Here is a 14,676-nt window from a genome sequence, read left to right on the forward strand (position 1 = left end):
GAGACCTTTCATTCGATACCCCATATGGCTGAAGATGCTTTTGCACTTTTGAACGATCTAACTCATTGTATGCGTGGCCGTTCACAGTTCCCACCGTCCCACTAAATTTGAAATCAATAGTTACAACCGTTTCTGAGGTAAACCGAACCTAACCTTAACGAGGGTTAATCTAATAGCGGCAAATTGCAAAAGAGCTGGGGAGATGTAGCTTCTTCATATATTTGACTTTAATATTTCACAAATTATCAGTCAATTTTAAGTTGTTTATTTATTTAGCTTATTTGAACAGATATCGGAATGGTACATATTTTGAGGCCTATGCGCTTATTTTCTTCAGAATTTTGAGTTGGGTAGTTTCCGAGAATGAATTCTGCCTCACTTTAAGCGTGCACATGTTGACTCCTTACTCGCATTTTATAATTTACGTCAAAACTAATATCAGTTTCGGAAAATACTAATCAAGGCCTTTTATTTGATTCCACACATCCCCTTTGCGTGTATGGGGAGCCCACCTTTACACTCCACCTAAATTTATGTCAGTTACTGTATGCATGGGATTTCATAGTTTCCCATATGTGAAGAAAAGTGCGTGTGGCAGACAGACAGGCAGTGAATCGCAGCAACATATACATTAGTGGAATATTAAATGAAATGAAATCATTTAATACATTGTCTTTTACGGTTCTGTGTAAAACGGCTACACGGATTGACACAAAATTTGGTGGGAAGGTAGTGAGTTACATGTTTCTACATTGAGTTAAAGGAGCAGATACAAAAAGGGGGCATTTTTAACAGAATATAGTCATGTGGGGTGTAAAATGAAAGGTTTTAGTTAATACTTTCTAAACTCGATCTTAGTTTTGACATATATTGGAAAAACAGGGGGGAGGGCAGAAGATTAACACTTTTTTCACTGACCCCTTCTCAGAAACTACCCAACCGAAAAAATTGTCTTTTCCGTGTAAACTTATTGCAACCCAAAACACTAAATATTTATATCACACTAAAGTGAGTAGTTTGAAATGGCAAATGCATATACATTATTAGCTACGTATAAATAGAAAGAATAGAATAGAAGAAATACCAAGCTTATCCATACACATTATAGGCTCTCAACATGCGGCAGTATCTACTTGTGGTTTAGTGCCTATGGCGTGTACACATAAGCTTCCCTAATACATTCGCAAGTCCGGTCCATTGAGTGTGGGTATTAATTATAGATTGACTGTGACCTTACGTCGGTTGTTGCCGTTGGCCCCCTAGTGCGAGCTTCATGGGGGCTGTTGGTTACGTTCAAGCGAGCAGAGACCTTCGTGCCCCGACGTGGTGTTGCGTTTCAACACGGATGCCATACTCCTTAGTTCGGTAGAGATTTGGGAAAGTTTGCGTGTACCAGTATGAATACTGAGTCATGTACTCGGTAAAAACTGGTACCGTTGTAGCTTTCTGCAGCGGGGCTCTGATTGTGGTCACAAAATCAATTCGTGTCTTAAGAAGACCGTGAGATTAAGTTCAGACAAGTGCTCACGTTAAACTCATTGAAACTGAAGTCGAGAAATTAGTAAAACAAATGAAATCGGGGAAAGCAATAGGACCTGATGGCATCGCATCTGAACTCTGGAAAGCATAGATCTGGGATCCAACAATGTGGCTCAGTGACTTTTTGAGGAAGGTAGAACATAACTGGCAAGAAAGCGCCACATTTCGAATATGGAAAAAGAAAGCTATGATAGTACAGCTGAATGTTAGCAATCAAGGGGTGTGTCATGTAGAAACCCATCAGATACATTGCCCTTTTTATATTGCATTTCTGGATCTAGAGAAGGCTTGTGGATGAGTGCCGCACGAACACACCGCACGAACACATCTGGTGCGCGGCAACACCTAATACCGGAAGAACTGGTGCGCTAGGTTAAATTGCTCGGCCATGATCCAGACATTGAAGTACAAAGTGTGGCACGCATACCAAAACTGTTTCATGCCTCTATTGGTGTTCATCGAGGAGGCGCCCTCCCACCACTCCTCTTTATTCTTGGTATGGACACTATACACATCCAACTTCCAGCGTACAATACACTGCTTTATGCAGATGATGTTTTCCTGGCCTCTCATAGCAAAGCTAATCTCGAGCAATTTGTTCAAAAATGGAATGGTCGCCTCATGCAACCCGGTCTCAGATTGAATCTGAATAAAATTGAATTTTTGTTAACAAAACTTCCGTTTAGAGCGCTTGAATATAGTTGTGTTGATATAAATAGAAAATCCAAAACAGTTTCCTTTCGATCGATTTTTTTCTTTTACACACACACATTTTAGACAGGAATTCAAAATATTTACGAAGCTACTGCAAATAGAAAAGAAGAGCACTATGTTGACGTGCATACAAAACAGAAAATTTAAACGCGTTTTTCTCGAAAATATATTTTTTTTAACTATTGGGAAGCACAACTAGACCTGCAGTGTATCAATCGTGTTGAAATTTTTACACATCATTTTACATATCAGTAACTCTGGTCAATTTCCTATTTTTCTGAATTTTCAATAAAAAATAGACGCGCTTTTTGATTTGGACATGTAAAATTAGTAGTATTTATTAATGTAAAATTATAATCGTAGTTCGGACGATAGAGACAAGTATACAGTTTGAAATTTTTGTTTCAGATTACTATAAATGGAGATGTGCTTTCAACCATCAACCCACCTGTTTTTGGAAGAGCCCAATTTGACCGTAAAAACAAATACAAACGATTATCAAATTCATTAATTACAAATTTTAAATCATAATTCAAAACCTCATGCCAAAAAAGTTTTAAAAAACGGTTGAAATATCGAGCATCATATAGGAAAAGTAGTTGCAGAAAAGATTGAAAAAAAATATTTTTGGGGTATATATTGACATGGTCGGGAACGATGAATTAATTTATAAAATGACAAATTATAAAAATTATATTATCGATATACCCAAAAACCCTAGCTGCGAATTAGCCCGATTCGTAAAAGATACCGCCATTTACACTGCAAGCGAAAACCCGCAGTAATACTAATCTGGTTAGTTAGAAAAGTATTTTAGCATATTTTTCTCGCGCAAACGTTGCTTATCTTTAAATAATAACGAAATTGAATGGCAAGATTCGGTTCGATATCTAGGTATGATACGTTTATAGATAAGAAGTGAACACTGAAAGAACACATTAAAATCAAAATAAAACCAAATAGTATATTATTTAAAAATTTCTACCCACTACCCACTATAGTATAAACAAATATATTTAGCCTCATTTACGTATGCTTCCGCAATGTTAACCATGGCTACAAAATCGATGTTAAAGACCTGCAAATTGCACAAAAGAAAATCTTGAAAATAATATCAAATCTCCTCTGTTGGTACTCCATTCCAAGATTACATTTCCAAACGGCGATAGATGTAATAAATTACCAACGAAATTTTTGACTCGATGTGTAGCATCAACAAACCCTCTGATTTCCGATCTATTTTCTTTTTTAGCTAAGTAGGTAGATATGAGTTATATTTAAGCTTTTTACTAGGTCTTGAAGATGTAAATATCTACAAACATTGCATAGACAATGTCCATCTTATTGCAAACTTCATTAGCAAAATAAAAGAACTAAACAAGTTAGAATACCGGAATCTTGCGCTTCGGGTATAAAGGTTTTGTGTTCATCTTATGTAAGAAACTTCAACGCACATTTTTCTATCCGTATATAACTACAAATTCAACATAATCCTTCATATTTTTTCAAACTACAAGACATACGTACATATTACAACCATAGATATTATACTCACCCTAAACAAACAAACTGCCTATTTCCGAATACTGTACATATATATGCACGTATATAAATTGATCGTACCCATATTTCCGATTTACTTCATGCGTAAAATCATACATATGTACATATATAGTACGTATAATAAATACGGCTGGTTGAATGTACAAATATATCTACAATATCTGAATTAGACACTACCCGCAAACTTCATTAGCGCGCATATACTATATACCTATGTACACACACATCCGGTTGGAGTAATTTATATTCATATACAAATGACTAAAAAATTAAAACAAAATAATTCTTTCCGACCCCATTCATAAGAACTCATCTCGTTATGGTATTGATGAATTGATATGTGATGATGACATGATACAGGTTGTAGAATGCACGAAATTCACAAAAAATGGCAAACTTTCACCTCCTATAACTTTGTTAATCATAGTTGGATTTTTTTCAAACTTGACCAAATGCATTATGTTCTTCCTTGCACCCATGCCAAATTTTGTACTTCTGGGATGAACATAAGGGGGTTTCCGCGTCAATTTCTAAAATGTGGAAATATACTATTATTAATTTTATTTGTGCATATATCGGAACCAGATGTATTTTGAAGCCTAGATTTCGTAGAGATACACCACCGTGATTTTTTATCAGATTTTTCGGTTGTATAGGCTCTGAAAACGAGACCTGTTACACTTTTTGTGGGTCATATTTTGAGCCCTCACTTCCCTATTTCACCCAGTATCAAATATGGAACCAGTTTTGAAAAGTACTAATTGAGCCCTTTGATACCCCACATGCCCACATTTTCTGACACTCTGACATTTTCCTCCATTCACATGTATGGGGAGCCCCCTTAAACTTAACAAAAAAAGGCGCCACTTACTGCATGTAAAGGGAACAGCAGATCACACACTCTTACCAATTTTCGTGAAAATCGGTCAAGCCGTTTTCGAATAAATCGGGTGTGACAGACAGACAGACAGACACCGACTCTATTCTAATAAGGTTTCGTTTCACACAAAACCTTAAAAGGGAAAATTAGGAAAGGAGCCGTTCATATAAATTCACTTTATGTGGTGATGATGTCATACACGTCTTAGAGAGCTATAAATTTGTCCGAAATGCGAAATTTCGACCTTCTATAACTGTGTTAATAATAGTTAGATTGAGTTCAAACTTTGCAAAATTGTGCTTTATATATACTGCGCCTATATTACCAAATCGGGTAAATTTCTAAAATATGGTAATGAACTATTATTAACTTTATTTGTGCAGATCATTCCGATATCTGATCTGATATCCGATCATTACGGAATGGAATGTATTTTGAGGTCTAGATTTCACCATTGTGAATTTTTCCAGTTTTTTCGGTTTTTCGGTTCCGAGAACGGGACCCATCTCACATTTTGGGGTACACATTTTGAGCCTTTACCCCCCTGTGTTTCACCTAATATAAAAATAAGATCAATTTCGAAAAGTACTAATCGAGCCCTTTAATTTGATACCTCACACTCCTTCGCAAGCAGATCATGCTAAGAGTAGCGCAGATAAATCTGCAACACTGGAAGTGCGCCTCAGCTAACCTGCTGGTCTTCCTCCTAGAAATTTTTTTATAAACATAAATCTATCGGTGTGTAACAGAGGGAGTACTCCAACCTTCTATTTCCCAGCTCGCGGAATTGTGACGGTTGGGAGGAGGTATTCGAAAGTAAAGGCGCTTTCGAAGTCTCGTTTTATGCTAAATACAGTAAGAAAACATTTTCATCGTGGTGGAATGAAGATCTGTTCAGCCTCAGGAAACTGATTAGGAAACCATACAAGGACTGCCCGAAGATACATACAAGTCGGCCATCAAGAGAGTCAAGAGGCGGTTGGCCTATTGTCAGAACATTGAAAGCACCAGCAAATCTGCATGACTTAGTAAGATTCTGTCTAAGGAACATACGAGTCCCTCTTTTCTTGAAAAGTCGGAAGCTCCTGGACGAAATTTACAAGTGAAAACCTGGAGCTACTAGTTCAGATGCACTTCCCCGCCAGCAAGGAGGACTGCGAATCAGAGCCTTGCTTGGAGGGTATGCAGCCATATTCGTGCATAAATCGGTAATTATCGAGGTTAAAATTGGCTGGGATTCAAACAGTCTAGGAGACGCGCACGCGTGGTTTTTTATACCGAAAGCAGACAGTGATCATGAGTTCGGTACTACAGTACAAAAAATACACTCTAGCTGCCTTTCTGGATATAGAGCGATCATGCAACAACATTGGCACCAACGCCATTAAGAAAGCCTTGACTATTATTGAATTGGAAGGGTATCTTACGCATTGGATAATATCCATGCTAAGAACTAGGATAATTCAGTCTGATCTGGGAGGTAGCCACTTGACCATCTCCGGTTGAAAGTAATGGAGGAAAAATTTTACGCATATTGGACAGGAGTGTCGTGAAGGTGGTGAGGTATGCCGACGATTTGGTGATATCGGTGTAAGGGACGTTTCCTTTCATTATGAGTAACATCATCAAAGGCATGAAAGGAGCGTTGGGAAATATGTGCCTGCCGCAAGATGCGGACTCGACATAAACCCAACCAAAAAAGAAACTGATCCGGTTCATCACCAAGCCAAGAGTACCTGAATTCCAACCGTCGCTGCTAAATTAACAAAGATTGGTTCTTTCCCCCAATGTAAAATATTTGCGTGTAATCCTGGAACTGAAGCGAAATTAGAGATTGAATATAGAACCGAGGGTTAAGAAGGCCTCTAAGCCTTCTGTACCGGCAAGAGGACCTTTGCAAGGGAATGGGGTCTCCAGCCGATACTTAACGTATATTTCACTACTGTTGCAACGCGATTTAATAATGCCCTCGGTGGCCCAGGAGTCGATTAGGCTTGTCGTCGACGTGCTCGAAGAATGTTCTTACTCAACGTTAAAGGGCATCCTCATCAAGCGATTGTCGGTAAGTGACTCAGCAAAGCTGAAATACTTGCTGGTGGCGCTCACCTTAGGCGACCCCTCCCCGAGCCAACTGGTGCGTGAAATAAAGCAGTCGGGTGAGGAGATGAAGTCGGGGCAGTCTCCGAATCGTTGCTTATCAATGACTTGAACTTTTGGTCAATAATGTAATCATTCTATTTTGCGACCCGAGCCCCCATTACTTCCTACAAGCATCAGGAATCCTTACATTGTGTATTTTACCATATGAAAAGTTGATGATCTACCTGATCCACAAGTTGGAGCAGTTCTGTCTTTCCTGTCTGAGCATTACAATAGTAAGTGGAATATCTCCTTCATAAAAGCCACCTTCTTCGGCCATATTCATGATAGCGCTATCGGTACAGTGGTCCAAAGTTTTCTCCAAGTTGACTGCAGCTCAGCTTGAGAGCTTTAACATTCTTCAATGCTAGCGTATTTTGCTGCGGAGATAAAAGCGGATCTAGTGCTAAGCATCGAACAGTCCCTGAACACCCCGAACCCAGCCACATGGCATCCCGACTTATCACGGCGAACTGCTGTTGATAGGTTCTGGATGGCGCCCGACTTCAGGTTCCGACCCAAGGCCAACAGGGTCGCTTTGTCTGGATTTAGGCTGCGAAGAAAGCATTCTCGAATTCGCGTTGGAATCGACAGTGTCGTCAATAGACGGGTTACAAGTTCTGGAAAACTTTTCGGCGAACGACCACCAATACATCGCGTTCAAAGTGGTTGACACTATCTCCGGTCGTGCACCAACCCGGCAGTGCCGCGCTGAAGGACACATCGAGAGATGGTAGCGCTACAGCCAACACTGTTGTAAATTCAGTTATGAAGGTGATAACAGTTCAATTTAGTGGACGCTTAATTCCCTTTCTAGTGTCCGGATAGCTGAGTTGTTAGAGCACAAGGCTGTCGTAAGGAAGAGCGCGGTTCAAATCTCACTGGTGGCAGTGGGATTTGTATCGTGATTTAACGTCGAATTCCAGTCGACTCAGCTGTGAATGAGCACCTGAGTCAAATCAGGGTAATAATCTCGGGCGAGCGCAATGCTGACCACATGGCTTCCTACAGTGTACTACTGCAGTGTACTGTTATGGTCTTGAATGAAGTGCTCTAACAGACTTCAAGGCCCTGATCTAATATGGATTGCTGCGCCAACGATTATTATTATTATTAATCCCATTTTTCAGTAGCTTCCGTGCGAAGTATGGTCCGGACAAAATCTATATTATTTTTTGAAAGAAATGATGGGATATTGATTGAAAATTGATGGTGATATCTTTGCTAAAACATTCATTTGCTATTTCTCAAAGACAAGAGGACAACATTTTAGTTTTCGAGTGCTGTAGATAAATTTTCTAGGTCATTTTTTGATCTTCCTAAATAACGGCTACTTTTCATTGAAAATTCAAAATAAAAATAGGAAATTATGACAGAAAATACAAAATTTCATTTTCGTATGTTGAGTTCGCTTGATATGGAAATCGTCATGCTTAACGGAATGTTGACGGAATTGCAACGGAGATATTTGATTGGCATATGTCCATTATGGACAGTTATATTAAAATCTCACTGAGCAAAATGAACATAAACAGCTGCATCTGCGTTTTTATGTCTCGTATGGTTAGGCCTTTAATATAATGCCCAAAATATTTAAATAATTAGTCAAATAAACAGCAATCAAACCTTGCTATAAGCTTATCAATTGGGCAGCAATTGTGGTGATGATGGAACTGAAACACAATCTCATTGAAAATGCAATTGAGAAAAAAATACCAAGAGGTAGGAAGAGTCTGGGCCCCATAATTCACAAAGTAGTGACCAAGTGGTATACTAAACTTCGAAAATGCTATCTAAAATTTCAAGTAAATGTGAAGGCACTTAATAATAACTTACCATCCTCGTTTGCTTCAAAGTATGTCCTTTTTCGTGGTGTCATTGGACGTGAGAAGCAATTAATTTGGTCTAATGTTATCACACCAAAATCAGCAGTGTCTTCGTTATTGGAGTGCTCCGCTAGAATTTCTGGAAATGCGCTTGATTCAATGAGACATATTTGATTTGCCGATTGCAGGCATTTTTGAGAAGATAATATCTACATGAAACAAAGGTTTCGTAAGTATAGGGGGAAAATAATATGCATTTTTACTACAAACTTTCTTTTCTTCATCATTTAATTCCAATATCTCATGAAACTGGCTCAAGATATCTCCAGATGGAATATCATTTGTTCTGACTTTTTTTCCCAGAAAATCGACTGTGGATAAACGTTCCCTGTAGTGAATACATAACAAATTTGGAAGATTTATGTAAAATGTTTTATTACTTATTCAGTACCTTTTTCGTTTCCGTAATAAACGTCCAAATGGTTCCGAAAAAAGAGTGGGATTATTTAACAAGCGATGAATATTTTCTAGTGAAGGAAATTGAATACAATTTAAAACTTGTTTACATGTTATGTTAAAAAAAGCAATGCTTGTTTAAGTGGCTGGAAATATGGTTGCTTGGTATTTTTTTCAGAAGGTCACACCATCTATTTAGAACTAGATTTACTACTAGATTTTCCGGGTGCAGCAAATTTGAATTGTATGCTTATCACTTTTACAGTTTTGTGCAAAACAAAACCTTATTAAATTCGATTGCAGTTTCAAGGATGATCCGTCTTGCAGTTTGCAAACACCACACAAAGAAATCTTCAAAAGTCGCACGAGTTCTATCCACAAGATAACACTCAGAAAAAAAACCATAATTTTCTCGCTCACACACACCAGATTTCACTCTTATCCCACGCAAACTCCTCTTTTCTCCTCTCCCATCTGCCCCACAAACCGAAAAATTCTCCGCCATTTCCCACGGCAAACGGTGTAGCGATAAAACTCTCCTGCCACAGCCGAAGTCCGAAACCTCAAATTTGAATTTTCAAACTCCGAATGCGACAAGAAAGCTACACCGATGTAACAGTAGTTTCCAAAAATAAGTCCTGTCTGACTTTAGATATGCACATTTTGGCTACTTACTTGCATATTTACGTCAAAATTAATATCACTTTCGGAAAGTACTAATCCAAGCCTTTCATTTGATACCCCACATGACTATATACAGTTAAAAAAATGTACATCCCCCCTTTGCATGTATGGGGAGCCTTCCTTTAAATTCCACCTAAATTTATGCCACTCACTGTATGCGTGGGATTTAATAGTTTCCATATGGCCAACAAATTTATTTTGAATCGGTTTAGTCGTTTTTGGAGAAAAGTGCGTTTAATAAGGCTTTGTTTTACACAATACTCTGCCATGCTATTAGTATAGTATGCTGGTCCCAACCCCAGGTAAAGGAGGAGGGGCTTGAGGCAACCTACTCTGTACTATCCGCAATAAAACAAAAATAAAATGCTGAGATCAGGGAAAGAGGCAAATAAAGTAAAGTTGGAGTTATCACATTATGCTAAATGTTGCCTGGTCTCTCTTGGTGGCAGATCCCTCGAGAGGCCAACCAAGAAAATGCATACAATGTTGTTACAAATAAGATGATCGTATTGGTGTCAAGCCTCGGAGAAATGCTAGGGCGTCGGCCTCGGTCGACGCGACAGGATGGGCCCCGGTCCGGTCTAAAAATGGGTAAGGGTTCTTGATGCATGGACGGCGTCAGGACGTAAACAAGTTAGTCCGAACAAACCGAACACTAAAAATACGTGTCTGCACGCTAACTGTTGGTACCCTAACTGGAAAGACGGAGGAACTCACAAGAGCCCTTCGGAAAAGGCGCATTCATATCTGCGCTCTGCAAGAAACCCGATGGTCTGTTGCCAAAAGCTGCGACATTGAACGCGAACATGGTAAAAATGGCTTCTCTATTTCGCTAGCCCACACATTCAATATGGTGTTGGCATTGCCATCTCAGAGGGTTTACGTGATGCCATTAAAGAAGTTGAACGATTCGATGATCGGCTGATGAAGCTCACCATTATATCAGCTGATCACACTATTCACTTCTTCACCCCGCACGCACCGCAGATAGGTCGACATGATGTCGAGAAAGATGCCTTCTGGCAACTTCTCGATGAAAATGCTTGTCACGTGTCTGCTGGCGACTATATTATCATTGCCGGCGACCTTAATGGTCATGTGGGTGAAAAGACAGATGGAGCGCGCAATGAGGGTGGCGAGCGTATAATCAATTTTGCGGACACCCACCCACCCATTTTATAGTGGGAACAGTAAAACGCAAATCGACTATATTCTCATACGACGCCGACATTTTACCACTGTCACTGATTGTCAAGTCGTTCCTTATGAGACTATCGAATTAAGCCACCGATAAAACAGTGTGAGGAACGCACTGGCCCGCGACGCATTAAATGGTGGCGATTTGGTGAGAAGAAAGAAGACGCGATCTCACTCATACGATTGCCGACCATTACGAATGTGGAAAAATCATGGAACCAAATGAAAGACACGATCCACAAAGCGGCCTCTGCAATCCTCGGGGTCACCAAGCCGGGTAAGCGGTACATTAACCGAGATACTTGGCTTTGGAATGATGATGTGAAATGTGAAATGAAGGTCCGTGAAAAGAAACGCCTCTACCACAAATTTCTCGACGATAATGTTTGCTAATGGGTAAATTTATAAGAGTGCCAACCGGGAAGCAAAAAAAGCAGTCCCTGTCATTCGACCGAACCATTCGAAAAATCTTTACAATTAACTGGACACTGGATGGCGAGCGAGATCTGTATCGACTTGCTAAAAGCCATTACGAACTTACACAGGATATCGAACACTTCTGTTGCGTTAATGACAAGAATGGTACTTTGCTTACCAACCGTCGAGCCGCAACGGATAGATGGTGAGAATTTGCTTATCCTCCACTTTCACAATCATTGCCAACATATGAAGCAGTCCCACCTGTCAGCGCAACTGGAGTCGAGGAGGCAATAAAACGTATGAAATCTGGAAAAACCACAGGACCTGACGACCTAACACTGTGGCTCAGTGAATTCTTTAATCGGCTTATTCAGGAAGGAAAAACACTATCTGACTGGCAAGAAAGTACCACTGTTCCAATATGCAAAAAGACAGGTAGTCAAGCAGAGTGTTGAAATTACCATCCGATCCGGTTATTTTCCCATGCCGTGAAGATTATTGAACGCATTCTTGACAACCGTATTCGCGAAATCGTTGAAATAACCGTGAATCAAGCCGGATTTGTCAAAAACTGCGGAACTACTGACGCAATACACGCTGCGCGGTTACTCATGGAGAAACACAGTGAGAAGCATCGCCCTCTTTACATTGCCTTTCCGGATCTAGAGAAAGCGTTTGACCGTGTGCCACACGAACTCAGCTGTATGCTTTACGACAATACTTCGTGCCAGAAGAACTCGTGCGCTGGGTTCAATTGCTCTATCACGATCGGAAAAGTAAAGTTCGAAGTATGGCGGGTGTATCAAAACCGCTTCGTGTCTCTGTTGGTGTTCATCAAGGAAGCGCTCTCTCATCACTCCTCTTTGTTCTTGTTATGGACGCCGTCACACGGGATATCCAACGTCCAGCGCCCTACACACTACTTTATGCAGATGATGTTTTTCCAGGTTCTGATAGCAAAAATGATCTCGAGCAGCTTGTCCAAAAATTGAATGATCGCCTCACGCAACACGGTCTCAGATTGAATCTCAACAAAACTGAATTTTTGACGACTGATCCCCATGAAGCAGGCACAATCACTGTCAGCGGCAGTGATCTGTCCAGAACTGAGCTATTTAAATACCTCGGTTCAACGCTATCAGCCAATGGAGAACTGCGTTATGAAATTGCTTCACGCATTAACGCAACCTGGATGAAGTGGCGTTCCACAACTGGTGTCCTTTGTGAGCGATGTATCAACGAACGTCTCAAGTCTAAAATTTACCGTAATGTCGCTCCTCCTGTCGCCCTCTATGGTTCTGAGTGTTGGCCGACTATAAAAGACAATGAACGGAGTCTTGCGGTAATGGAGACGAAGATGTTGCGTTGGACTGGTGGGGTGACACGTTTTGATCACACCCGAAATGTGGTGCCCAGAGGTGGCGGTGAGGAAAACGGGGCCATGCTAAGCCATGCATTTGGTATAGACTGGTTAATCCGTGTCCTAAGAAGACCGTGGGATTAAGTCTTCCAGACAGGTTCTCACGTAAAACCCTCAAGGACTTAACATCCGAAATGAGTATGAATTGCGAGAGAGGCGTCTTCGGTGGTATGGTCACGCAATTCGCGCTAACGAGAATTCACTTGCCAAGATTGGTCTGAACATCGAAGTCGATGGTAAACGACCAAAGAGCAGGCCGAAACAACGGTGGCTTGATACGCTGGATGGGGATTTAAAAGCCTCCAGATTGCACCCAGATAAGGCATTCGATAGAGGAAAATGGCGAAACCGATCATGACGAGCCAACCCCGCTTTTGAACGGGACAAATGCTGAAGAAAAAGAAAGCAGTTTTACACAAAACCATAAAAAGAACAAAAATATGTAGGTGTTTACTCCAAAACTTTCGACCTTTTTGCAAAGTACAAGAACCTTGCTTATTTATTTTTTTACCGAAAATATATTAAAAACTGATTTTTCGAATGAATATGCGTTTAGTGCAGTCAAAAACATTTTCTTTTTCGCAAAATTCTGCAAACTTTTTTTTTGCAAAATTTTGCCTTCTAATGTAGAGAACCTCAATCAATTATGTATGACTATATCAAGCTTTTTACTTCGGAACGTATTAACGTCCTTACTTCTGAATTGGAATGTGAGATACAGGAAACCATTACATTCTATTAAATACTGTATCAGTTCCGTGACTAAAAGAATGAATTGTAGATTCCGCTTTGAGATTAGGTACCAAATATTAAGTATTTAACATAGAAGAAAGAAAGATTACCGTACAAAAAATAAACCTGTTGTTGATAAATTCGAGCCGTCCCGAAAAGAAGATTTGATGCATGTCGAAGGAAAACATTTTTTCGTGAAGCTTCCACATTATTATATGTGGCCATTTCTACACCAGCACTAGGAATGCGAACATACATATATTAGAATTTGAAATGACAAGAAATGTATGTATAGTGTGCAGCTAAGCACATCTTTCTTACCATATTTGCAGCAGATTCACTCCTTCAATTGCCTGCCGGTTTCGTAATTCACGAAAAAAATGAGGATTTGTTGCAGCCAGCCAACAATTCTCAATAGCTTCTTTGATATCTTTTGAAATTGCAATTGTGTCTTGGAACATTTTGGTAATTAGAACCTCCCGTAATCACAAATATATTCATACACTTCCGGTTCCTGTTTACCGCTGACGTAAAATTTTTTATTTAAGTACAACGCCAGTAGGTGGCACAATTTTTTAACTGCCTATTCGTTAATTTAGTACAGTGCAAGCAGATGGCAGAATTTAAAATACTGAGTGGAACATCAAAAATATTTAACTTCAATTATGACCAAAATAGTTACCCAGATTACACCTAGAAGTATACGCGCAGGCAGCTCTGTATGACTCTCAAATGGTTTTGTACATAAACTTTCTTAAATATGTTGATGGGGTGTTTTTCATTTATTCATTCATTCAGTAAAGATTATTTTGGGTTGTCCACATGTTTTGGTTTAGTGTGAGATAGTGCATATTTTGTTGGATATTACAAAAATACCGGAATCACGATCGGCATTTTAGTAGATTGAATGGACTTTGTAAATTTCGTTTAATTTTGAATGATTATTTGATAGTCCGATGGGTTTGTTATTAAATTGCCAAAATTTTGATTAAAAACCAAAAAAAAACCATAGAGATTAGGAATTAAGTATCTTAATAGTTATTAAACAAGTCGGGAAACCGAAAGCTGGACGCTTCAGGTACGAAAGGTTTTGTGTATTTCTTAGT

At 39.5% G+C, this 14,676-nt stretch overlaps 1 protein-coding gene across 1 annotated transcript in view; it reads right to left on the minus strand.

The window, feature by feature from the left end:
- Nucleotides 1–14,031, minus strand: part of LOC119661494 — a 27,942-nt gene extending 13,911 nt beyond the window's left edge. Inside the window, exons 1-6 of the mRNA XM_038070862.1 lie at nt 13,892–14,031; nt 13,681–13,808; nt 13,535–13,600; nt 9,113–9,188; nt 8,932–9,049; nt 8,672–8,870 (exon numbers count right to left, since the gene is read on the minus strand). Coding sequence (XP_037926790.1) covers nt 8,672–8,870; nt 8,932–9,049; nt 9,113–9,188; nt 13,535–13,600; nt 13,681–13,808; nt 13,892–14,031 — 727 coding nt within the window. The remainder of the gene's footprint in view (nt 1–8,671; nt 8,871–8,931; nt 9,050–9,112; nt 9,189–13,534; nt 13,601–13,680; nt 13,809–13,891) is intronic.
- Nucleotides 14,032–14,676: the final 645 nt, after the last annotated feature.

This window comes from Hermetia illucens, chromosome 1 (genome assembly GCF_905115235.1).
Source record: "Hermetia illucens chromosome 1, iHerIll2.2.curated.20191125, whole genome shotgun sequence".
In the NCBI taxonomy this organism is placed as follows: domain Eukaryota; kingdom Metazoa; phylum Arthropoda; class Insecta; order Diptera; family Stratiomyidae; genus Hermetia; species Hermetia illucens.